Source organism: Apteryx mantelli, chromosome 9, assembly GCF_036417845.1.
Source record: "Apteryx mantelli isolate bAptMan1 chromosome 9, bAptMan1.hap1, whole genome shotgun sequence".
Taxonomy (NCBI): domain Eukaryota; kingdom Metazoa; phylum Chordata; class Aves; order Apterygiformes; family Apterygidae; genus Apteryx; species Apteryx mantelli.
This window is the reverse complement of record NC_089986.1, coordinates 15,307,174-15,333,901: the sequence shown is the minus strand read 5'-3', so window position 1 is coordinate 15,333,901 and position 26,728 is coordinate 15,307,174. Positions and strand designations below refer to the sequence as shown.

Here is a 26,728-nt window from a genome sequence, read left to right as displayed (position 1 = left end):
TTCTGTTTCAGGCTGCATGGCTACATCTTGCTTAGAAAGCACTTCTTAGTACTAAGCCTTGTATGTGGACTATAGACTTCTTTCAGTATTTGAGCACCCTCCCCATGACCACATATTTTGAATATTGACACAGAATTCTGGTTTGACCAGTGTTCATTTGCCAGTGCTACCTTCTCAACTTTGCTCATCATCTGAATATTAACAGCCTGATTTTCAGAGGCATTGATAACTGAGGTCAATGGGATCTGCAAGTATGCAATACTGCAGAAAGATCAGGTAGTTACTACAAAGTTAAAACAGGCTAACCAACCAAATTCTAAAGAGAGGAGAAAGGTAGGTATACATAAAGAATTGGTATATAAATACCAAAGCCAGTGGTCCAGTTTATTTGGCTTAAGATACCTTCACGTTCCTCTTGCAGCTAAGAGGGGCTTGGAAGTGGGCATTAGCTATCTTTAAACACTAGTTACAATGATATGACTAGAGAAAACTGGCAACTACTTGGCAAATTTGTGAGTGATGAAGGATTAAGGTGAGGGTGACTCAATACATTTCAGCTGGTTCAAATGGGGGTATGTAGGAATTAGATATGCAGGAGGCCAGAGGAGCCTTGAAACACAGCAGAGGAAACTTTCTTGTGGACACCAAGATACTCACTCTTCACTAACCTGTTTTTGGCACTTCTCTCCATGCAAGATGCAAGAAGTGTCACTGACAGCTTCAACCTTTGTGGTTATAGCACAAAGGCTACATTTTATGATGCTAGAATTGCCAAAAGGAACCTAATGGTGCCAGATACCAAATTCTCAATGAATGTGGATAAGAACTTTAAGCACACTGGAAATCACAGCTTACAGGTATAATGTTTAACACTGATGTTTTCTCTATCTGTGTAGCAAAATAGGAAAGCTACTTTCCAGAGCTAATAGAAAATTAAAATCCTAACTAGATGGAAAGATGGATCATCACAATTTTTAAAAAACAAATAAGAGTAATATCAATAATGACATCATGGGGCCCAACTTATTATCCTCAATTCCTGTTTAATACCCTTGAAACTGAAGATGCACAGCTCTTCTCAGAAAAAAGCATCAAGTTGATTTTGGAAATAGGGAGAACAGTTGTCTGCAGCAGAGACTTACGTGAAATAGAAAGCTGGTGAGATGGTAGAATGGCAGTTTACAAAAGGACCATTTGACTCAGTCAGAATTTGACATCTAGAAGTGCTGTTTTGTTGTTCCAGCATATTTTTATTGCAACCTTGGAAGAGCCCTGGATCTGGTTCCTCTTCAGAGTCATCTTCTGAAGTGACATCTCGCCTGCAAATGAAGTCATTGTGAACCATCAGTTCTCTGAACAGTATTCACAGTATTACTCTCCAAATAAGACCACAAGAGTATTTCTGCGTTATGGTATAAGTGTCAGCTTACTTCTACCTCATGGCTTATCATGAATGGAAGGGGACAGATAAAGCAAATCAATGAAGTACTAGAACCATCTCAGAGATTTATGGGCTTTTAAACCAAAAGGGATAGCTGTAATTATCCCTTTGGACATTCTGTATGACACGGCCTTCATCCAATGTCTCCTCTATCCAGTCCTTTCAATAAACCTTGAACCTTAGCCAAAATGATGCAGCTGGAGTAGGCCAGCCATTTCTCGGAGATATGCTCACTTTCACTGAGCAGCTGGCTGCATGCCTGAAGGCCAGAATTCTCCTCTAGGCATAGCCTCCAGAGCCTGTTTCTGCTTTCTACTGTTCTGCTAGACAAGTTTTTGCAGTGAAATGATGTCCTGTCAGCTAATACAACTCCATTTACTTGCCAAAAATGTTCTGTGTGAGTGGCTAAGCAACCTCCAAAGGCCTTTCAAAACAAACTGAGAAGGCAAAAGGAGGGAAGAAAACTTAGTTCCCTACCTGTTTCAATTTCTGTATGGACTAATTAGTGCAGAATTGGCCTGACCACAAATGCCACACTCATTTATACTCAGAAGATTGTCCTGGCTTTCTTTGTACTGGCAGGAAAGAACATAGCCAGGCAAGTAAGGAAATCAGACTCTTAAACAACTTCTAGGAGGAAATGTGAATTCATCTTGATGGATTTCCAAGGTGCTTTCATCTTCCAGAGGAAGGGATGACACTGAACCAGAATCTGCCCTCCCGCAAGTCCATTCAGCACAATATGATTTATTTTAGCTTTGCCAGAACCCATAAGCCTGGCACAGACCTAAGCCATCCCTGTGTCACAGTAGTTGCAATGGCTGTGACTCCAAAGAGGGACAGTGAACTGGAATAATGCAGTGATGGCTCAGGTCTCTCTTGGTTAGATAGAAGACCACTGATAGTTCACCTTAGTGATGAGCAGGAAAAGTTCCTACACACAGATCAAGGCAAGAAGAAAGACCAGAAACAAGGCAGTGTAGTTATGTCTGGGTATTAAATATGGCTTAATTCATTGACTCCCAGTGGTTGTGCCTACCATGGAAATTAAATAGAAAATGAAGTACCTGAGACGAGAGATTGTTCTTTTGAGAGGAACTTTCCAGCTCTCACCGAATGCATTCACGTTTCTCACCCAAACACCATCTGGCTTAGTGAAGTCATTTCTGTAACTCCCATCAAAGTTGCCACACAAGCCTTCCACTCTGTTCTTGTAGGTATTGGCCAGCTTTATTTCTAGGGAGGCCAGAAGAAAAAAAGCCATTACACAGAAATCTTTGCTGATGAGTGTATGGAAGAGGTGGAAAGAAGTGCCACATAGCCTGTTCCATGATTCAGAACAAGAGTTGATAAAGTGGCATGGACCCTGTACATAGGAGATGAGCACAACACTGAAAACTGTCCATACATGTATTCACAGGGCTGTTTCTGTGCTCTGCTGCAAGATGGATCATGAAAAAAGTTGTTTATTGCTGCCAGCAAGGTATTTATATAACAGAACATCTCCACGTTCTCCTTGTGCTTACAGGTTACTATCCTGTAGCAAACTGGATGAATCACCATATACCCACTTTTTGCCCTTCAGTTACAATCCACTTGCTCACTGAGAAACAGACTTCCTATAAAACAGACCTTTCTTTCCTGCAGGTGGAATTTTAGGTTTTGGAAATGTGGTCATGCACATAAATGGCCTGCACTTTCACCATACTCTCAGAAATAACATGGCTATATTCTGTTGTGAATCAGGAGTGGCTCTGCTCTAATCAGAAGAGGTAACCTGGAATGAGTTGTGTGTACATGACACAAAAGTCCTGCTGAGAGACACTAAGGAATGGAACCATCTGAAACAGAGAATGTAAGGAATTCTGTGGGAGGAAGCATGTAGAAGCATGCACTCACAGTTGTATAGCTTGAGGACCTCATCCCTGTGAAATAGGTTAAGTTGGCAAAGAGGCAGATCCAGACTTCACTCCATCATCCTAATCAGCAATTTTATGTGATCTGCTTTTGCTTTTATCATTCAGGCCTTACTTTACATGAACAACCCTAGAACAGTCTGGATCCACATCCCATTTCTCCTAAGTTCAGGTGGACCCAGATAAAGAAATGCCAATTTTATAGGTTCTCTGATTCCTGGGAAACATTTTTGGCTTCAGTTTTCTGAAACTTCATATCACAAATGGTCACAGGTTCACAGGATGAAGATTTCTAATTTTTTCTTGGGTTGAGACCTCTTTTTGGAATGAGAACATTTCTCAGACAGTACATAAATATCCCTGCAGATTGTCTTAGCATCACCTACCTGCATTTTGATTGCCATCAAAGCTTAGGTATAAGCCAAAATCTGTCTCCAGATAAATTCTTGTTGCTCTCTGATATATGCGAATACCTTCATGAGGACGAGCAGGGGGTATCACCCTCACACCATCCAACTAATAGGAAGAGAATAAATTAAAATTCGTACTATATAGGCCAAATTCAAATGTAGTTTCAGTACAGGTCAACGTTACAAATGAACACTCCTCTTCTCTGCTTTCATGCTAAACACATTAGATAACTTAACCAAGTAAAAAACTCAGCATTCACTTTCTTAAAGTAATAAAATCATGTATGAAAGAAAGTGATCTGGACACAATATTTTCATATCATCCTAGGAGATTTCTATTACTGAGCTACAAAATGTGTATATGAGCTAATGTATAAACTTATGTACTAATGAAGAGAAAGGTAACAGAGTTTTCTTAGCATATTTCTCATTTTTCCTTTTCCCTACCATCGATAAAAAATTATATGGCTTTATTGTAAGTCTTGGGATATTTGGTGTTTTATTCCTAAATCTCTATTGATTTTTTATTTGTTTGTTTTAAGTAGAATATATTGCTTATGGTTATAGAGGAAAAAAATCAAATAAATTTTTAATAGGTGCCTAAACCTGAGAGAATACAAAAATTAAAAATACCTCATGGCATTCTTTTTAAAATGTTTCCAATTTTTAATCAATCAATCTCTATCTCACTATATTTGAGATTACTACTCCAGCTACTATTATTTTTTCTTCAGAGCTGTTTAGGAATTCAGCTCTGAAATGGACATTTTCTGCAATTCCCTTGAGTTTTCTGCACTCTGTTCTTTACACCTGTAAAATGGGCTCTCTGATACCTATTTCCCTGCTTTTCAAGGCACTGAGGAGAGCAACTTGTCTAAAGTACATAAAATATTATGATGATAAGGTTGGTGTGAACCCCTTCTTACACATATTGAGCTCAAGTACAGCTCTGCCTGCTCCAAGAAATGCCTGCTAAAATACAGGCCAGCATCTGCACTCAGAATCATTCTTGCATCCAAAGCCAGATTTCCTTCAGATGATGATCCAAGTTCTGTTACCAGACTGCAGGATTCTTATTCTTTTGAGGTCTGTCTGGCACAGTCTCAGGAATTTTGCTACAGCAAGAAGCTCTAAACTTCACAGTCAGTCCATCTTACAATAAATCCCTTTTATCATTTTTTCCTGTCCTCACATTACTCCTTTCCTTTCTCTTTCCCAAGTTTGCATGTTATTCCCCATTTCCCACTCTGATTACTAAGATGGTGAGCTCAAGACAGGAGTCACCCATGTTGTTTGTGAGGGACTCAACACAACTGAGATCACATTTTTGGTTGCCCCATAGCGCTGCTGTAATTATACAGTTAGTTTTAATACTTAAATGCTTCAAAACAGACATTTATTATTCAAATTTTTTTTATTCTAGGGGAGAAGGAGGAACATTTGGTCTGTGCGCTGCAGTGAGAGACTTACCAGAAGCTGCTTCTTCTGTCTGAATCGCACCGTGTGATTGTAAACATTGATGAGAATCTCTTTGAGGTAAGTAATGTGTCGACTTAAAGGAAGAGGATAGTTCATGCCCTCGATGCTGAACTGTGTCAGAGTATCAGGTAGGTTAGGGATGGTCTGAGCCAGAATATACGTGTATTTCCCTTGGAAGTGGTGCACCAGGCGATCAAAGGTGATGTAGTGTGGATCACCCATGACCTGGCATTTCCCAAAACCTAAGGGAGAAGAGTTTCATTACCCTCCAGTCTGAATGCACCTGTGCCAGATCCCATGCATGGACCAGTTTAATAAGGGTTTAATAAGCAATAATAAGTTTAAGTTTAATAAGTTAATAAGTTTAAGTTTAATAAGTTTAATAAGCAATAACTTTCTGCTGTGAAATCTGAGGCCTTTTTGTGCTCAGTAATGTTCCATCAATAGCACTGGCAGACCTGCCTGCCTTCCCCTGTAAGAAAGACTGAAAGTGCCACAGAAGAAAGACTGGACACCCACATCCTTCTTCCTTCTCCAGCCTTCATGAAACACCAAATGAAGACCCGCTTGCACATACCTGTTGGATTACACTTGTGTTTTCCATCTTTGATCACACAGGTTTCTTGAGAGTCACAGTCATAGTTCTGACATCTGATGACACCATTCTTCTGACACTGGCATCTTTTGGCACAGTGTGGAGTTATCCAGGTCTCCCCAGCCTGGACACAAGTTGTGATAATAATATGTTACCAAGGTGCTCAGCTTTACAATGCAATAGGAGACCAATAGTGAAGGGTATGGGGGCTGGCTAGGGGCAATCTGTCCTGCTGGCTGTTCCACAACTGCCTTATCCAGGCACAGTCTCACCAAGAGCCTGGGAGGCGGAGAATCTCAATCCATTTGTCTTATTGACTATCTTCAGCATAGAGAGACTATCCGAATAACTCTGATCAAAGTACTGGTTTCCAACATGCCTCAATTTTGGCCTCAATTTTGGCCTCATATGCAAAGCACCAGGCTTTTGCAGCTGCTAATAACTGAGCCTGCAGCTTTTTCTAACCAGATGAAAGATACCTAAAGATTTCTCTCTCTCTCATTTAGATGGTCAGGAAGCCAAATCCCCACAGGTTTTGCAGCCAGAGATTTGTTCCACAGACAAGCTACTTACACTGTAGTAATTGTTGTCATCATCCCTGCAGCCACAGTTGCTCAGAGGTACACACTTGCCATTACTGAGCACATAATTATCATCACACTCACAGCCCTCTGTGCACTCTTCTGTCTTCTCACACAGAGAAGAGGCAAAAATGTTGTTGCATGTTGATGGGCAGGGGGAGGTGCAGTCTGTGTAATGGCTGTGGGATGAACAGGGCAATGCTGTGTGGGTGAAGAAAATAAAACCAGTGTTATTAAATACATTTAGAAACTGCAACTGCAAACACCTATGACTGCCTGAACACTAGGACTTGGGCTGCAAAATGGCAGTATAGGATTGCCTTTTAATGGCTGATTTTGATCATCCAGTTTTGATTTTTGACTTTTTTTAAAAAAAAAACAGAGAACCCTTTCTGGAGCTGCTGATTCAGTTCTATTACAGATATGTCTGAGCTGGTGGCACCTGGAACTAGATCGTTCAGATTCACTATTCCAGCTCAGCTGCAAATGCCTCTTTGGGCACTGTTAAAAATGTGAATCATTAGGGCAAATTCCTTAGAATGCTCAACCCTCCAGTGATACAAGACAGGTGTTAGTTAAGTTAGGTTAGTTTAACCACAGACATAAACACATACAAGAACAGCAGGTATGCATGGTCAAACTAAAAGTTCATCTAGCTTTTTATCCTATTTCTGCCAATGACTAGAGATGCATAAGGAGACAATTCAAGAAACACATTAGCAGAGAGTGTTCCTTTGTCCAGCATTCTCCCCCACTTCTGACAAGCAGGCACTTAGGAATTTCTGATGGACCTATTCAACATTCATCTGGCCTGCTTTTTAAGCAGGTAACTGTTTTGGCCTCCAAAACACTGCGTGACAATTAATTCCACAATGTAATACTGAACTGTGGAAAAACAAATACTGTGTAACCTTTATTAATCTTTACACAATTAGTTTGTGGCTTTGTTGAATGGGTGGAATGAGACATGTACACTGGAGATTAATCAGAAAACCCAGCCCTTAGTGAGCAACTGGTCAAATTGCCAGTCTTCATTCAGATCACAGTGAGCAGTGTTGAGCCCTGTATCCTAATACAGTATCCCAATTTCTTCTAGTCTTCTTGTTATACTATTTCTCAATTTTAGACTCATTGCAATATCTCACAATATCCATTTGGCTACTAAAACTATTCTAACTCCACATTACTACCCACAGCTTGTCTAGTCCTGAGTTATCACCGGATTTAGCTCAACATGAACACAGCTCAGTGCAGCAACAAAGTCATAAAATCACAGATAATAGCATTGCATTTTGTGAGGATTTGGGTTTAATTATCTTTTACATAACTTGTCCAGCTAATACTGCTAATTAATTTTCATGTCATCAGCCATCCAAGGTTCTGTTTTTTCACTTGCTTGTGCACTTACGACAGAATGTGCTGTTCCTCCATTTAATGGTGATGCCTTCATTCCTGCAGGTGTCCACATAAACTTGAACTATGTCACAGAGAGTGGACTTCATGCCTTCATACTGGCACATGTCATAGGTGCAGATCTGTATGAAGGGTTCAGGCTTGACCAGATTGTGACATGGTTTGAATTTGTCTGATTTTAAGACATTGCACTGGCTTTCAATGACTGGTTTATTCTCAGCAGTGCAAGGAGGAAGATCATCTTCTCTTGAGTCTGAAAAACAGCTGCATGAAAGGATAAACACAGTTAAATTTGAGTTTCAAAGACATATGTAAAACTGAGACTAAAAGTGGTAAGTCTGTTGCTGAGAGGTATTAAATAAATAGACCCGGAGATTCCAGTCTTCTTTCTATTCATGAGTGAAAGAGTAGGCAGTAGTAATGCAAACTCCTACTACTTCATCAGTATGTTTAGTTCTGCTCTAGTGGGGCTTTTTCCAAGAAATATAGTATAGTTTTAATGTCCATGTAGTCAATTGGTCTTGCAATGTATAAAAGCACTACTATTAACATGCACAAAAAAACAAACCCCAGAGTTACATGTGCAAGTGATCAATTGGATACATGCACACACTTTTCAAAAACAGAGTTTGGAAACATCATATGTGTGATTTGTGGAAGTCCTTTGGTAACACATTGTTTTAAATCTTTAAAAGTGGCTTGATCTATTGTTACAGGGAAGATATAAGAAGTTAAAAGATTTTAGGTGCTTATCTGATCTTTCCCTCTCTCTTTCCCCAACTGTCTGGGCCCTGAATGCACTAAGAGACCTTACTGGGCCTGACCAGTCCTACCTGGGGCCTCCTCCCACACAGACCCATGGCTCAGGACCCCATTTCAGCCCAGGCTGGAGCGGTCAGCCCTTGCCCCAGCAACACCATAGCAGTGCCAGTCTCCGGCTCTGCCACAGCCCTGCCTCTGCCTGGCCACAGGCCCCACTGATCTGGAACCTGACCTGTGGGCTGACTGCCTGGCCTGGCCTCAGCCCAGCCTCATCACTGTGGCCCTGCTTGGACAGCGTGGGGCTGTGTCTGACCCTGGTTAACTTCACCGGGCCTGATCTGGACCCTGGCCTGCTGGCTGACTGCTCAGCCTGGCCTTAGCTCTGCCCCATCACTGCGGTCCCACTCAGCTATCACAGGGCTGTATCTGACCATGGTTACCCTCACCAGACCTGACCCTGACCAGTGGATTGACCTCCCAGCTTGACTTTGGACCTGACTTGTCACTGCAAACTTGTCTGGTGATCTGGACTCTCAGTTGACCCTGGCTGCCACTCCTGGTCTGCCCTGCTCACCTTGCTCAGGTACTGTGGGACAGGCCCTGGCTGGCGAGGCCCCTGCCCTGCAAGCCATGTTATCATGCTCAACTCCCATCCCTTAGAGAGAAACTGGTCCTCGCTGCTCCCCAACACCATCGTTCTGCTCTAGGTGTTTTCAGTGTAAAATAACCATAGGCTATGTCCACCTTTGACTACCTCAAAGCCTAATTCCCCAAGTGTGTATATCAAGAGGAGGGCTGTGGTTTCCTTCTGGCCTGTGCAGTGGTTTCCTATGGTGATGTCTTTTGTTTGAGCTTCACACTGAAGAAGAGAGAAATCTCATATGCACTACCTATGTGTTGCAGAGCAGCAAAATAGCCAAAACATGTTAAAGGAGACTATTTCCCAAAGGAAGATAAAAAGTATGAAGAGAAGTCACATTTACCCTGCATCACTGTCTTCTTCCACTTTCCAGCTATTTCCAAACTGCATGACATTAACAAGTGTACCATTGGGCAAGGTCAGATCATCTTCAGGCCTGTCATTGAAGTTACCACACATGCCATGCACCTGCAAGTGAACAAGAACCATATTCTAAGCATTATCTGTTCTACACCAGCTTCCCATGGAATGACATGGCCAAATCACTAACAAAAACCCACATTGTACCAAACACTTCAGATTCATTCACTACTGTCTGACTGCACCAGTGGATAAATAAAATAGACACTGCAATAAATCTGTGGTCCCCTAAGACTACAAGGCATTTAATTCTATAACTGCCGCGTGTTTCTTGTAGCTAAATGCCAGGTACTCAGCCAGCTGGGTCATTTTCTGTACCTATCCCTAAAACACAAGGAAATTGTTGTTTAAAAAAAAAGAAGAAGAATGACTTGTGTGTTACAATACTGCTACAAAGAGAGATACAATAGTAAAACACAAGAAGAAAAGAACTGAAAAGTCAACATACAAAGCAGCAGTTTTGAAACAGTGACTGTATGCTTACATATTAAATCTTACCTTTGAGAAATAAGAGTGTGGGAGAGTGATTTCCAGATGGTGATTGCCATCATATTTCACTACCATACCAAAGTCAGTTTCCACTACTATATATCTGCCAACATTTCCAATGGACACGCCTCGCAACCGGTTCTCTACTGGAGTGTAGACTCTCTCACTGTTCAACTGGAGACACAAGTCATTTGTCAGTAGAGATGCTCTCCTGTGAAAGCTTTTCTGCTCACATTTTATATTCCTTATACAGCTGGAGACTTCCCTATGACAGTTTCAACTACTTGACACTTCCATCATTGTACATTCCAACTATGGGCTGCAGGAACCAGACTTTTAGCTGAGGAGAGCTGGGCAGGACTGAGAGCCTAAGCCTTTACCAGGGAGCTGTAAAGGTTGCTGGTACTGAGCAAGCTCCTACCCTCCCACAGGGTCGATGTTCAGCCTCAGGGATTCCCAGGGATCCCCAGTGTTATCCCAGACTAATATAGTAGGACTTGCTGTTCCTCTGCTTACCCTGACTAGCTATAGATGATTGAATTGATAACAGCTATTGAACTTGGGAGCCCAATTCTTTAGTTGAGACAAAAATTCTCATATCTGGAGGCTCTGGGCTCCAACTCCAACATACTGCTGATATAACAGTAAACCCAAAACAGAAGCCCTGGGAAATAGGGAAAAATTCTATTTCTCCATGATATCAAGTTAATGGAGGTGCCCACAAGTATTAAGGATATATGTGCATGTTACTTAGCAAACTTGAAGATCTTTTTTTCCTACAGCTACTGTTTTGAGCTGATTTTAAGATACTTATTGCAGGAATAAAAAGAGCACCAGCACCTACCAGGATTCCTTGGTTTTTCTGAAGGGTGATTCGTATGTCATACACATCTATGTAGACTTCTTTCAGGTATGTGGCCCCTCTTTTTCCTCGGTCTTCATTCTTGCCACGGATAGTTATAGGTGTGACACTGTTGTTGTTCAATACCTCAACCAGGGTGTAGGTGCAGGTTCCGACAAAGGTGTACATCACTCCATCAAAGGTAAAATAGTGGGGATCTCCTGCCACCTGACATGTTGCTTGGCCTGAAGATGAAAAATTTATCCAATGACTTTGGCTGGATTTCATCATAGACTCAGCTGACCAAAGAGGTTTTTAGTAGTGCAGCAACCTGATCCTGACCATTATTATGTGGGCAAACTTTCATGTAGGTATCTCATGTTCATGCCAGTGACATTTATTTGGAAAAGAGAAATTTCCAGAAAGTGTCTCTTCAATTTAATTTGCAAATTATGTACAGATTGACAACTTGGCAGAAAATGAACCTTTTTAGCTATTTCTATGTGCAGTTGTAACTATGAGGTATGTTAGTTGGGAGTAACCCATAGCTTTTCTACTTGGTATTATATAAATACATAACCATACATCTAAATATACATATATACACACACACACATTTAAAGCCCTTGCAACTATTCTGACTCTCATAATTGCAGTTCTTCTCAATTATTTCCAAACGTAGAGCTTGCAGCACTGGTGATTTGGGACTAGGATTTGTATTATCTAGACAAAAAGAACCCATGTGACCTTGCAAGCTTGGGGACAGCATCAGTTTCTACTGATATCCACTACAATAGAATGGAATTAGTGCTTGCAAGACACATCACCTGTCTTTTCATCTTTTAGCACTGGCAGTAGTCCATTGGGACTTTGCCATCACATAGGGAAAGATGTCTGTGAGAAAGCTAGAAGGGGCAGAAGATTCTAATTATTGACTTGACACTGACAGCCATTTTCAGGGAGGACTTACCATTGGAGTGACAGCCCAGCACACCATCCTGAACACTGCATTCCTCTCGCACCCCACACTCCCAAGGTGTGCATACAATGTTGTTATTAGCCTTGCAGGTGCAGCGTTCAGTGCAGGTATAATTGGTGAACCAGCTTTCATCCAGCTGAGAGAAAAAGAAAAGTGTAGAAGTAAATATTATATGATGAATGGAAAGGTAATATCATAAGGGGTAATCAAATTTTTAGTATTTGAATGCCCATGATATATGATCATTTACACAATTATGGCCACACAGTCCACTGATCAGGAAGGCTGGCAAAGTGAGTTTCAATTTTGCTATTATTAACAGTGTAAATAATAATTTTGTTAGTGTTATTAACATTTTTCTTTTTATGGTGATAAAGAATGAGATCCCCCATTCTTTCATTTTTTTCTCCAAACGCCTAGGATAACTTGCCTGATAGTAATGGTTTTTTTCATCAACACAACCACAGCTGCTTTCTGGCACACATATGTCTCCACTCAAAACATAGCCCTCCTTACAGAAGCAACCTTCCACTGGTAAGGAACTGCAGGAATCAACTGCTGAGGTGTTCACACAGGTAGAGGGACACCTGGTACCACAGCTCTTGTAGACGCTGCCTCCAGGACAGGACATCGCTAGAGACAAAACAAAAAACAAGATCACTCAAAAGGGCAAAATCATAAAAAAAAAAAAAAGTGTGTTCACTGTTTTCTCCTGAAAGTATACTAAAATTTGCTGTTAGAAAGCCTGAACACTGGAGAGTGCTGACTACCAAGGCTTTTCTTGCACTGTGAGAAAGTGAGTGACTTTAGGTCAAGGTGGGCAAGACAAGGAAATGTGGGCCACTCTGCACATCACCTCACACAGGAACTTAAACAGTCCAGCCCTGCTTTGAGTGTAGGGCCTGGAGTGATTATGCAGGCCTATATGCACTTGGTTCAGTAATCCTTTTTTTGGAGGATTAAAGACATACAGACCTGCTGCAGAGGGTACAGCTTGCACCCTTCCAGTTTTGGCTACCATTAGCATCTAAGTGGAGATTAAGCAGCAAAGCAGAGCTGTCTGGTAGCCTGTGGGAAACAGCTTTGACAGTGTTCAAAGCCCTGAATCTCACTAGTAAATGACAATAGGCAGCAGAGACGCTATGGACTGTAGGAATACTGAGAAGATAAATCCCCATGATTCACCATCTCCCTAAGCAGCTCCAATGTGTACAGCTGTGCCATGAGGGATACAAGTTACTGAGGCACAGCATGCAGGTTTCATCTGGAGTCAGAGCCATGTGTGCTCTGGCCTTCCACCTTTGGGAAGTTCAGGACACAAAGGAGAGAGCTAGGAGGAGTTGGTCAGAAAGCTTGGGCTGGCCAGAGCAGACGTGGCTGCAGGAGGGATCAAGGCTTTTCATGGACAATCTTTTTCACATGGATCTAAAACTCATTTTCAACAATACAGTGAACAATGGTGAGTTTCATACAGCTTTATTTTGAACCACAGCTCTACAGGCTGTAGGTATTCAGTGACTGAACAGAGGATGTCACCCTCACAAGCTCTGTTATTTCCTGGATACTCAAGTCACTCAATTAAGGGAATAAAAGAATCTCTTCATGTACTACCTGATATGGCCCCATTATTGTAGTTACTATTTGAACACCTGCCACATATTTAAAAATAGAACTAAAAAACAGACTCTATCTTTCATCCTGACCCCCTGAGAAAATATATTATACTCTCACATCCCTCCTGCTCATGGCAGAATTTGGCTTCTATCACTCAAAGCGTGCTCCTCATGGAAAACATTACATCTTACAGAGATCTTCAAGCATTTGTCCATTTCTGTGATCTAAAAAGCCTAAAAAGTATTTCTGTCTAGATTCTATCATAAATCACCATGTGATTCTCATTCACTTCTGCCCTTGTAGCAGGACCTCTTAGGTCTCTCAGACAATTACAGCCAACATCTCCAGCCATCTAGTCAGAGTACCTGCCTCTTGTCAAGTTCCCAACTGAGTTTTTATTTGAATTACTGATGGATAGAGCACTTGAGAGTCAGTCCTCTTAATGTGACTGAGTAATCCTCTTCTTTATAACCACAGTCAAGCCCTAGATCTTTAGGCCCTAGGCTATTGCCTTAGAATATGGAGTTTGGATGTCCATAGCCTTAATCTGATTTGGGGGTTAGAAGCTAATTTCTTACTCTGTCTTTTTTTATGTGATGTCCCTATGTGCTCTGCCCTCCCAGCGCTGACTCACTGGGTGTGTTAAATCAAAGGCCATTCAAAAGTCATAGTAATTCTTTTCCCACACTGAACAACTCCAGGAATCTCTCAATAATTTTTATGGTTTGGCTTCAATGCAGAGCTAATTGTTGATCCCAGAAAAAAAAATAAAGTGTTAATCCACAAAGAATATTACAGCAGTAACTGATATCATCAAAATTAGCATAAGAACATAGTGAGGGATGATGGTTTATTTTAGTGTTGTTGAACTTTAGAGGACTTCTTATTTTAGCCAGGTGTATACTTTGTGAATAGAAAGGCCCTTTGGAAGATGTCTAACAAGCGTAAAACTGCACAGCACTGTATAAAATCAAGACCATTCACTGTGGAACTCCCAGAAAGCTTTACTATGAGAAATATGAACTCAGTGTACAAAACTTCCCAAAAGGTCATTCTGAAGAGAATTAATCTGGAGATAACTGAGAATACTTCTGCTTTCTTTTTTTATAGAGAACTACCTGCAAACTTTCTAGAAACAGCTATTTCCCAGTGTCTCTTATTAAGCTGTTTTTTGTCCAAAAAACAGCAATGAGCTTTTGTGGGTTGAGTCCAGGAATATCAGCTCTGCCTGCAATGAGGATGGTGGATTTTCAGTGAAGAACAGCAACAGTTATTCCACCAATGCAGAAGCTTACATAAGATACAACTGAGTGTAATCAAACCTTCCCAAGAAGCTAAAAGGAAATTATTAAAACTTGAAGGTTACGCTGTATTAGGGAGTGTTTAGGACCAGTTGGGATACTCACAGCTGGGTCAGAGGCAAATATTGGTTTTCTGTGAACAATAACAGATTATATTAACATTTCCTGAACAAAGCCCCTTGACAGTCTTATCAGCTCCTGGCAGACACAATCTCTCTCCTCCTTTCAGAACAGCTTCCCAGATTCTCCTATCACCATCACAAACAAACTCTAAAATAGCAGGGAAATCTAAGTAAATCTACTTGCTTACCTTGCCATATTGTGGTCCTGGCTCTCAAGGCTTAAGGAATCTCTTCTTATATGTATCATTATGGCCTTTCAAAGGTCCTCACGGAGACTCACCCTTACAAAACATGTACCAACCTGCTGTTCTTACAGCACCCTGCAGGAGCTGCCAACACAAATGGCTAGCTCCTCATATATCTCCTGTGGCTGGATGCGCTAACTCCATGTGCGTACACTCTGCCTGGATCATCTGGTTTTGGACTTTACAAAATTTTTTCCTATGTAGCCAGATTTGACAACAGAAGATTTAAAGATCAAGCTTGCGCTCTTACAGTGGCAGTCAAGAACTAAATTGCAATATGTGCTCCAGAACAATTAGACCTGAATGTATCCAGAAGTTCATGAAAATTAGTGTTTTATACAAATATTGCAATGGCACTGAAACTGAAGCAGGCTCAAGACATGACAAAAGACAGACTATACTGAAACATTACATAAATGAAATGACATACATGTAAAAGGTAGAAGAAAATGTGCGTACTTTGAAAGTTTAAATCTGGAATAGATATTTATAAATCACAGTACTCACGGCAAAGAGTAGGATTTCTCCACTCTATGCATATCCCAGCATTGGTACATGACTCAGCATAGGCCTGAAGTCCGTAGCATAAGGACATTGCTTGTCCCCCAGTGAAACACATGTCATAAACACAGTTTTCAAAGAAATTCTCTGGAGGCACTTTGGCATGACAATCCTTGAAGATTCCTGAGTAAATCAAGAAAGATAGATAAAAGTATAGGAAAAAAGTGGGGAATGATAAGATTCATCACCACCACCACCTATTCTCTGTCACAGAAAGTAAGGTATCAGGCTAACTTTGTTCAGTAAGCCATACCAACACTTGAAACTGAGCACAGATAATGAGAGTTGGCCCTCTGGACCACGCCTGCTTCTTCTTTTTGCATGAGTGATACAACATAGCTTACATAAATGAGGAGTTGATGGCTAGGCAATCCACTAGTTCTAGATACCTGCAGAGGGTCTCTAATTCGGGGAACCTCCACAGAATTTATGGTATTGAATTACTGATGATTTCTCTGAGAAAGCAGAGTGCAAGTCACTATAAATCAAACAGCAACTATGGCTCTCTGAGCATCGTTCCCAGATCTTCATGGACACATTGGCATTGTCTGAATGGTCAACACATCTTGACCAAGCAGCTATGAGTTTTATAGTGGTCATTGGTACTGGAGGCTTTATATGCTTCCAATGTGAGCTCAGAACAATGGGCTAAAGAGAACAGAAAATATAAGTATAATTTGTAATGCACTCCATCACATAGCTCAGAGAACTACCAACGTACTACCTGCTGGGTCTGTGATCATGCCACACACTGTGTTCTTCTTTGCTTCACTCTCCAGCACAGGGTCACACTGCTCTTCTGTCCCAATGGAGCATCTGGGTAAAGCAAGGATAATAAAATCTTTGTTTCATATCTCTTAGCATCAGGTTTTAGGGGAAGATTGGCACATGATGTCTCTGCACAACAGGGGGTATTTTGTTAGTCACAAGACTTTATCCAGCTTCTTTGAAAGGCTGATGTCAGCCCTATCACTGAATGGACTCCATTTTTGATGCCTTTTGGGCTATTCAAAGGCTCATTTGTAGCTGAACTAAGAGCTATGGGATCCAATTAGTTATGGTTTCCAATCAGGGAATTGGACTGAAGTTCCCTCCTTCCACTCAACAGACACTTCCTGCTTTGGAAAACAAGACTTAAAGGACACACTCCCTTGTCTCATTCCCTGTATAACATAAAGGGGGAGCTCCAAACTTCCAGTGGGCAGTTGGAAGTTTTCTTCAGATGCAAAATGGTGTTGTATGACAGAGCCAGTGAGTAGATAGCTGCTTGGTTTTACAGAGTTTAATTAGAAAATGTCATGTGATTAGATTCCTGTACATACATGGTGTTATTCTCAGGGACAAGCCAGCTTTGTCCAAGATCAGTGGAACTACTTGCAGTGTCACCATTGGGCTTTATGTTGTCATCATTTGGATCACCATTGTAATTACCTGTGAGTGTAAAAAGAGATTTATAGGATACATGAAGTTCAATCTGTAGAAGAAAGCTAGGTTTCAGGTTGTAAAACAGAGTATGATGAATTGGTGAGAATATATATGCAACATCAGTGTGTACTGGACAAAATAAGAAGAGCTTACTTGTGTTTTAGACTTTGCTGATAGATGACAAGGGTTATCTTTCAGAGTTGTGGACTTGAAGCAAGGAGACTGTAAATTCTTATCTAACTAGATCACACTGCATACAGGACTGAACTGATAAGCTAAAAAAAACCCTAATTTCCTTGGATCATATCTGTAGAATTTTGGTGGATTAAAAATCAAATGGTGTCATTTGCAGCATTACATTTTTAGTAGGTTTCCTGAATTGAAACTGTGAAACATCTACAGAGACATCATTGAACTAGGAAATTTCAGTTCATCCAGATTAAAGCATAACCAGAAACTCACACAACAAGTTACTCTTCCAATTTCTACAGTCACATTTCCATCCTGAAGTACATTTCATGTAATCACATGATTCTAGAATGTTGCTCCAACTGAACATACTCAGGTTCAGGCATTACTAGCACTACTGATGAAAAATTACTGGTCACTACTAGTTCCAGATGGATCCTGCTCTCTCATTAGCTATATAAACCCTCCGTGACTCTTGTTTACTGAGCAATCCTATTGCAACATCATTTCTTACAGAACTCAATGGAATGTGCCCTTTATGTCTGATTTGTTCTTTCTCTCAGGATTCTCAAAGGATTCTATCTTTTGTATTATGTATAACACTTAATATTTTGTGGCATTTAAAAAATTTTGGAAATTAGATATGAATTTTCTTATTCATCATGTCTGTCAGCTCCAAATTATCCATTCTGGATCTCCGTCATAGCTTTGTTTTAATGTGGGCACTACCTAGCTGAGTTGAAATAAGAAGCAGGTGAAAAGGAGCCTGTGTAGTCTGACTTTTTTTTTTTTTTTGCCTTTGATCATATAAACATGATCATCCAGGATGGATAAACAGCTTCTAAAGCAGCACAGGAAAACAGCAGGAGGAAAGCTTGAGGATGCTGACAGTCAGCTATTCTGAAGCTTGTTCTCAGCTTATTCTAGAAACAACCTCAGGTTTTTATGACTCAGGAAATGAAATAGCATAGCAATCCTTAAACCCAAAGAAAGACAAACGCACCAGAATATAAATAACAGAAAAATATATCTTTAGGATTCTTGAGTAGATGCATGCAAATCATTACTCTTATTATATTTATACTGTAGAACTGAAGTGAGATTCTTCAGCTGGTAAAAAATATTACAGTTATAACTCACAACATTCCAGAGGGATATGAGGTTTGTAAGTTCTGGTTGTTAGAAACTGAGAAATTCTAGTAACCTTTCTTCACTGATGTAAATTCTGGTCTATCTGACAAGGACTACTTGTGTATAGAATAAATATGACATGGTAAGAAATAAGTTTAAGTAATCACCAATCTCCATGACTCATTTAAAAGTGACTAAGACTATGACTTACCACACAGGCCACAGAGCAGACCACTGTAATCAGAGGGCACAGAGACTTCTGCATAGTGGTTTCCATCATATCTGACCCACAGTCCAAAATCAGTTTCCAGGAGAACATATCCACCACTGCTTTGGATAATGATCTTCTTTTCAATAAATACAGGCAGATTCATTCTGCTGCCATTCACCTGTACAACAAGTTGTAAAAGTCAACCTGTGTCTGCTGGGGCTCCTACAACTACCAGCAACAAGCTCATGAAAAATCTAACAAATTAGTTTAGTGAAACATATAATCTTTTGCGCAAGAAAAGTGGAAGCAACCATTAAAGAATATTACAGCCAAGCAGTCATGGATAAATGTGTTTGAAAGCTCATTCAAAGAGGCAATTTAACCAATGGAAAAAAAGAGAAAAATCCTTATGACCTCTACAACCAGAGAACATATTTCATATTTTTAATTTCTGCATGTCAGTTTAAAAATATTAAATACAAAAATATGTCTCTTAAGCAAAAATTTTCTTACATTCACTTTCTTGTTTTTCAGCAAAGAAATCTGATTGCCATAGACTTCCACTTGCACTGACTTCACATAAGAGACTTTGGTGTTGGCACCTCTGTGTTCATTCGTTGTGGACACATGAAAGTATGGAAGCCCCTGAGAGACGTTGCACAATTTCGAGAGGGTGTAAGAGCAATTTCCCATGAAATTATGAACTCTGTGGTCAAAAGTATTATAATGTGGATCCCCAGAGGCACTGCAGGAAGCATGGCCTAGGAAGAAAGAAAAAGAAAGATAGAACAATTCCTTCTGAATCTCTAAGAGACTTCTGCAACCACTGTGCCCCCATCAGACACTTCATTTTACTTTGTAATTGCTGCTCAGATATAACAGTGATGGCATCAGTGAGCAACAGAGTACAAAAGAGTCATGCAAACTTTCCACAGAGAAAATGCCATTCTACTGTAACTGGAAGTCACCTAGATACTCTCACAACTCCTGAAGGTCATACCACCTGATTCAGGGATTCATTGGATGTAAAGTAAATAGAGATCCACCATCTGCAGCTTGAGATCAGGAGTCAATCTGAATCATGCACATTCATCTAAATAGGATTTTCGAGCCTACAACTGTCTTGAGACTGAAATCAAGACGTTCCAAAGCCCAGCCCAGACTCTCGTCTTTGAAGCCATAAAGAATCAGTACCTCTGTGTACCAGAAAACTATGCTAGAGGTTGAAGCAGAAATACGAGCAAGATGTATCATGTTGATATGAGGACATCAGTATGTAAGGCAGAGCAGTGAGTGTTTCATGTCCAAGTCTGAAATGCTATTTCAGACTGAATAGGAAGAACTTACTCAAAACCTTTTCATGGCTGGTTAGCCAGAAAAAACTGGTGCACTATCAGCTGTCTGGGGTTCTGTACTCATGTTGATTATAGAATCTCTATTGAACAGTGTATGCATGACACCTCGTAGCCAGTGATAATATGTACAGCTTGAGGTCTTCAGTGTGCGTGTGTCTGTGTGTGTGTGTGCACATGCTGGGTAAAGTTTTGAGTGTTAATAAGAAACTGCCTTTTTAAAGCTCCCAACAGAAAATCTTACCATCAAATCTTAGGCAAGTTGAGCTTGCAGATGTTTTATGGACTTTATCAAAAAGAAAAGATTCTCTGCTTTTCAGTAGTATGTTAAAAAATTAGTTACACTCACAGTTATGTCTATATGTGAACCCTAACTACTATTCACAAAAACTATCAAAACTCTGGGAACGATATGTAAAACTAATATCACAAAAATAGAAGAAAACCAAACTGAGAGCTTATACTCTTTTGTACTTAACAAGCTGATATATGTAGAAGGATTGGTGTGTAAAAACTGGAAGAAAAAAAACAGTTGAAACTTCCTTAAACTGAGATTTTAGAGTATTTCCTAACTACTAAAATGACAAAAAAACAATGATTCAACCTTTTCTAGGACTGAATAAGAGGATAATTCCCAAAATAAAAACTGAATTCAGATGATTAAAAATAAAATGAAAATTAAAAGAAAACTATAAAAAAGGACATGCAAAATACTACAAACATATGTACAAAATACATACATAACATACTTTAACTGTATGTATAGCAATTGAAAAGATGCCATAGAAAATGGCTATTTAAAAATTTACATATAAGGTAACAGACATAGATGAAAGAGTGAAGTACCAGGAAGCTAGTCCACCCTTCAAAAAAACCCAAGGTCCCAGCAACAGGAGCCCAGGGCAGGGATCCAACAGTGACCCCTTAGAAAGAGCCCCAGCAATCAAGCTGTGCCCAGTCCGTGTGGCAGGGTGACACAAGGAGAAGCTCAGCCCCTCCACTACAACCACTCTGTGCCTCAGCTGTGGGCCACAATGAATGCAACCTGAACAGTTATGCACCCACAGCAAGATACGGATGGGAAACCACAGTACCTGAGCTCGGCTGGGATGTTGGTGGTGCTGTATGTGGAGGCCGTGTTGTGCTCTCTGGCAAGGTGGTCATGGGTGTTGGTGTTGATGGACCTACAGCAAGACAGAGCGGGAGGAGAGCTGCGTCAACATGGGAGATTTGCTCCAGGCACTTGGTCCACCCTTCCCAAACACCCCAACGTCCCAGCAACGGGAGCCCAGGGCAGGGATCCAACAGTGACCCCTCAGAAAGAGCCCCAGCAATCAAGCTGTGCCCAGTCCGTGTGGCAGGGTGACACAAGGAGAAGCTCAGCCCCTCCACTACAACCACTCTGTGCCTCAGCTGTGGGCCACAATGAATGCAACCTGAACAGTTATGCACCCACAGCAAGATACGGATGGGAAACCACAGTACCTGAGCTCGGCTGGGATGTTGGTGGTGCTGTATGTGGAGGCCGTGTTGTGCTCTCTGGCAAGGTGGTCATGGGTGTTGGTGTTGATGGACCTACAGCAAGACAGAGCGGGAGGAGAGCTGCGTCAACATGGGAGATTTGCTCCAGGCACTTGGTCCACCCTTCCCAAACACCCCAACGTCCCAGCAACAGGAGCCCAGGGCAGGGATCCAACAGTGACCCCTTAGAAAGAGCCCCAGCAATCAAGCTGTGCCCAGTCAGTGTGGCAGGGTGACACAAGGAGAAGCTCAGCCCCTCCAATACAGCTGCCCTATCCATGCTCACGGGCCTCTGGGCCATGGGCTATAATAAAGTGAACTGAACAGTAACAACAGACAGGAAAGGATGGGGATGAGATATCACAACAGCAAAAGATGCGATTGGGAAACGACAGTACCTGAGCTTGTCCCAGCTGTTGGTGGTGATGGTGTCTTTGAAGGCTGTGTTGTGCTGTCCGGCAAGGGGTCCGTGGGTGTTGGTGTTGATGGACCTCCTGTGAGACAGAGTTGGGGAAGATCGGTGACTGGGCGCAGGATGCAACAAAGGCCCACATGTCACTGCCGACCTCCCGGTGCTGCCAGATGACCAGCTACAGCTGGTAACGTTGATGAAGCCACTCCAGGAGCCACTCCAGAACCAAAGACAGGCAGCGCTGTGCAGAACGCTTTGGGCAGGACACGTGGGGGAACAGAGGTAAGGCCTGCGTGGACTGCCAGGCCGGAAAGGGTTGTGCCAACCCATCAGAGCTGCTGCGACACAGTGGGGCTCCTGGATCTTAACCCTGAGGCTTGTCTGCCCTAGAGCCAAGGGACAACTACTACTCACATCCACAGAGAACGTGCAGGGAGACTCTTACCGCTCCCTCTTGAATACAAACACCAACGGGACATTTACCACAGACAGTGCCAGCGCTCCAGTCTCCCAAAGTGACTCCTGCCTGGGTGCAGGCGGTAGCGTAGGCCTCCAGGTCATTGCACAGCTGCTCCGTGCTGCCGCCGGTGCCACACTGGTCATAGACGCAGCTCTCAAAGTACGATTTGGGCGGCAGAACCGCATGGCATGGCTGGAACGGGCCGCCAAGTTGCGTGAGGATTGCACACTGCTTGTTAGCTGCCTCCTCCTGGGAGGGGGAGCAGGACACAGGTGGGAAGGTGGCTGGGTCACACCTACAAAGCAGATGGATACCTCTGAGGTCACAGCAGCCTGTGAGCCCCAGCCACACCATTTCCTGACTTCTTCCCCATGCAAAGCCTCAGCCTTTGCAGCCCAGATCCCTTGCCAAGAAAACACACACACCCCCCTCCAGATTTCGTTTGCAAGGGTTAGGAACACGGCCCACAGTCACCATTCTCCTCTGCGGCATCAGGCAGACAAAAACAAACGGCTGAGACGGTTGGCACCCCCGCAGCTCGGGAAGAGCATCACGCCCACCCCCCGGACCACTCTCTTCGGGGTCAGGAACAGTGACTGTGCAGAGTGGGACGCAGGGCCCTGCACAGAGGTCACCAAGGACCCCAGAGCACAGCACCTACGTGGAGAAAGCACCGTGAACCCCAACCGCACGGTGGGGACCTGACACCAACTCCAGTGAGACAGCCCTCAGGGGAAAGGGGAGCAGCCACACGGCTGGAATCTATTTGCAGACAGGACATCCCAGAGGTGGGTGAAGCAGAGCGGGGCAGACACAGGAGCCGCAGGTCTGCTGCTCTGGAGCCTCCACCTGATCTTGCAGGCCTTCCCACAACTGCCTCCTCTCTGTGGGCTCGCTCCTGCCATTCCTGACCCTCCCTCCTTGTTCCACCCACAGCTGCCGTCTCCCAGGCTCCCCTTCATCTGTTATGCACGCTACAGGACAAGGACTCACGGCCAGTCATTGTCCGGCACCATCCAGCTGGCTCCAAAGTCATTGAAATCAGGCACTATCACCCCGTCGGGTCTCATGAAGTCGTCCTGCTGGCTCCCGGTGTACGTCCCACACAATCCACACAGCTTGCCCTTGTGCTTCTCAGACACCCTCACTAGGAGCTCCTGGTCCCCATTGAACTGCAGCTGCAGGCCCAGCCTGGTAGAAACTTGCACGTAGGAGCCACTCAGGGAAACGGTCACGCTGGGGATAGGAGAAGCAGGCAGGGAGGCCACAACACCATTGATCTGAATACGAGGTGGGGGGAGGGGAGAGAGAGAGAGAGAGAGAGAGAGAGAGAGAGAGAGAAACATAAAGAGGTGCCCTCCACTGAAAAGTCAGTGCTCTTCCCTGCCATGGTGCCAGGGCCCAGGGAGTCAGAAGCGCTGATGGCACGGGAAACCCTGCCCGGACGTACAAGGACAGCAGCTACTCTACATACGGTGCACACAAAGCTCAGGCAAGCAAGCAGAAAAGCTGTTGCTGTGCTTGCAGTCATATCCTCCCCACTCAGAGACCCGCCATGCTCTTCCACGAGCACGCCAGCAGGCTCAGGGAATATCGAGCACTTCTTGGGGACCCAAGAATTCAAGCTGATTTCCTGAAAGGAAACCGGGTGGGGAAAGCAACCAAGAAATGGTACTTTGGAAGACGGTTGTTCCCACGTCTAAACACGAGGGGCTTACGTAGACTGCCTTGTTCTTCTGCAGTGCGATGTGGAGGCCTTCCATGGACAGCGCCACAGAGTTAAGGGCTGTCCAGCTCTGGCTGCCCCGATGCTCATTGCGGGTGGTGACAGTGAACCCAACGGAGGAGTTGCCACAGCCCGTCACCACTGTGTAGTTGCAAGAGCCCTGGAAGTGGTGAAGCTTCCCATCGAAAGTGCTGTAATGCGGGTCTCCGTAGATGTGGCAGAGAGCAGTGCTGGCTGGGTAACAGCCCCTGTGGCCATTCTGGATCTTGCAGACCTCATCCTCACCACAGGACAACGCAGAGCAAACCATCTGGCCGTTGGCTTCACACCGGCACTGGCGAGTGCAGTTCTCGCTCACAAAGCGCTCGCCTTCCTGCAGGCAGAGAAACACAGAGCACCCGCGCATCAGGCAGGGAAACAGAGGAAAACAAGTCCCCTGGGAGGGGAGCAAGCTGGGGCAGGGCTTTCACTCACGCTGTAGTAGTTGCCCTCAAAGAGGCAGCCACAGTGGGCCTCGGGCACACAGGTGTCTCCGCTGAGCAAAAAGCCAGAGGTGCACGCACAGCCCTCCACACAGGGCTTGGAGCAGTTCTGTGGGGCTTGTCGGTCGAGGCAGGTGGCAGGACAGCCGGTCATGCAAGGGTCATAGTAGGTGTTGGCAGGGCACAGCAGGGCTGCAAGGGGATGAGGACAATTAGGACCAGAAAAGCCCTCAAGAACAATGGCTACTTTCTGGGAAAGGGAAGGCTAAAGAATTGGCGAGAAATGCTGTGGCCACAGGCTTGGCGCACAGGAGGTGACAAGTTTTCCTCCGGGAAATCCAAGGTAGGTACTCACGGCAGAAGGTGGCATTCCTCCAGGGAAGAAGAGTCACGCCCGCTGCCTGGCACGCGTCAGCATAGGCCTCCAGAGCACCGCACAGGACCTCCTGATTACCGTTCAGGGCGCAAAGGTCGTAGAGGCAGGTCTCAAAGTAGCTCTGGGGGTTGATCACGGCATGGCAGTTCTCAAAAGAGCCAGGCCTGGCGGTCAGCACGCCACAGAACCCGTCCGACTGGTAGAGCTTCTCCTCTTCTGCACTGCAGGGTGCGGGGGGCACGGGGACGCCGCAAGAGGGGTCGTCGTCTGGGACCTTCCAGCTCTCTCCCAGCGCGTTGGAGTCTGCGGCTTGCTGCCCGTCGGGCATCATGTAATCGTCCTGTCTCTCGCCGTTGAAGTTCCCGCACATGCCACAGGTCAGGTTGAAGTAGGTGGTGGGCACCTTCACCTCCACCGAGTGGTCGGCGTCATAGGACACTCTCAGGTTGAAGTCTGTCTCCAGGCTGATGTAGCGGCCGCTCCTGCTCACTGTGACGGCGCCTCCCGCTGCACTCACCGGCAGGGTCCGGCGCAGCCCGTTGACCTAGGGCAGACACACCCCAATGGGCCCTGGACTTGTGCGCAGCCTCCCTGAGGCCTCCCTCACGGGGAAAACAGGCCCCAGAACGCAGCACAGCACACCGGTGCCCACGCTCCCCTCACACGCGGGCACCTCTGAGGCTTGGCCAGCCCTGCCTTTTCCCTGCACTGCGCGGGGGCCTGTATTCTACACTGGCCACATTCCCTCTTTCCCTCTTCCTCCTCCAGCCCTTCCACAGTGGAAACACCGTGGAGACAGTGCCCCAGTGGTTTATGGGGAGCCCACCCGGGCCTGGGACAAAAGGGTCCGGTTCGGGCAAGACCCTGCCAAGAAAAGACACCCCCATCTTGCAGCCACACCACCCTCACGCCAGCCCAGCTCCCTACCAGCACTTGGCTCCGCTCGTTCTTGACGATTGCAATGCGTTCTCCATGCACCTCAACCAGGACTTCGCGCACGTAGGACACCCTGGGGTTCCCACGATGCTCGTTCTTGGCCTCAATATTGAAGTAGGGCAGGGAGGTGGCATTGGAGCACACTTTGGCCAGGGTGTAGGTGCAGTTCCCCATGAAGTTGTGCGTCACTTTGTCAAAGGTGTTGTAGTGAGGGTCCCCATGGACGTGGCAGATGCCGTAAGAGTACGGGAAGCAGTCGGGTTTCCCGTTCTGCACTCCACAGTACTGGCCTGCCGGGCAGGAGGCACTGGAGCACTGGACTTTGCTCCCCCGCCCTGGACACGTGCACTTCGAGGAGCAGGTGTTGTCCGTCCAGAACTCCGAGTTCACCGGGTAGTGCTGCCCGTTGTGCCAACACCCGCACTGCTGGCTGGGCACGCATCGCTCATTGTAGAGCAGGTACCCGCTGTCACACACACATCCCTCCACGCACGGCAGGCTGCAACTAGCAGGAGCCATAGGGTCAACACAGGTAGCAGGGCAGGCTGCAGCGCATGGCTCGTAGTGGCTGTTGGCAGGACACTCGATGGCTGTGGAGAGAAACGGAATACCAGGGAAATCGTCAGGATTCCTCCACACAGAGTCCTCTTAAGGTCAGCAAGCAGTAACTGCATATTTAGGAAACTAACTCCCACCGG

General features: G+C 44.2%; 1 protein-coding gene across 1 annotated transcript in view; it reads right to left on the bottom strand.

Moving 5' to 3' along the window:
- Nucleotides 1–26,728, bottom strand: part of LOC106498380 (IgGFc-binding protein-like) — a 45,146-nt gene that overhangs the window by 4,840 nt on the left and 13,578 nt on the right. The window contains exons 21-46 of the mRNA XM_067302183.1: nucleotides 26,022–26,620; nucleotides 25,074–25,638; nucleotides 24,711–24,910; nucleotides 24,229–24,609; nucleotides 23,504–23,790; nucleotides 22,534–22,805; nucleotides 22,037–22,132; nucleotides 21,603–21,692; nucleotides 21,212–21,301; nucleotides 19,279–19,526; nucleotides 18,766–18,943; nucleotides 17,132–17,240; nucleotides 16,534–16,625; nucleotides 15,756–15,932; nucleotides 12,397–12,599; nucleotides 11,958–12,102; nucleotides 10,991–11,232; nucleotides 10,156–10,320; nucleotides 9,581–9,705; nucleotides 7,831–8,099; nucleotides 6,415–6,623; nucleotides 5,824–5,965; nucleotides 5,238–5,488; nucleotides 3,744–3,873; nucleotides 2,509–2,677; nucleotides 1,143–1,319 (exon numbers count right to left, since the gene is read on the bottom strand). Of these exons, the coding sequence (XP_067158284.1) occupies nucleotides 1,143–1,319; nucleotides 2,509–2,677; nucleotides 3,744–3,873; nucleotides 5,238–5,488; nucleotides 5,824–5,965; nucleotides 6,415–6,623; nucleotides 7,831–8,099; nucleotides 9,581–9,705; nucleotides 10,156–10,320; nucleotides 10,991–11,232; nucleotides 11,958–12,102; nucleotides 12,397–12,599; nucleotides 15,756–15,932; nucleotides 16,534–16,625; nucleotides 17,132–17,240; nucleotides 18,766–18,943; nucleotides 19,279–19,526; nucleotides 21,212–21,301; nucleotides 21,603–21,692; nucleotides 22,037–22,132; nucleotides 22,534–22,805; nucleotides 23,504–23,790; nucleotides 24,229–24,609; nucleotides 24,711–24,910; nucleotides 25,074–25,638; nucleotides 26,022–26,620 (5,611 nt within the window). The remainder of the gene's footprint in view (nucleotides 1–1,142; nucleotides 1,320–2,508; nucleotides 2,678–3,743; nucleotides 3,874–5,237; nucleotides 5,489–5,823; nucleotides 5,966–6,414; nucleotides 6,624–7,830; nucleotides 8,100–9,580; nucleotides 9,706–10,155; nucleotides 10,321–10,990; nucleotides 11,233–11,957; nucleotides 12,103–12,396; nucleotides 12,600–15,755; nucleotides 15,933–16,533; nucleotides 16,626–17,131; nucleotides 17,241–18,765; nucleotides 18,944–19,278; nucleotides 19,527–21,211; nucleotides 21,302–21,602; nucleotides 21,693–22,036; nucleotides 22,133–22,533; nucleotides 22,806–23,503; nucleotides 23,791–24,228; nucleotides 24,610–24,710; nucleotides 24,911–25,073; nucleotides 25,639–26,021; nucleotides 26,621–26,728) is intronic.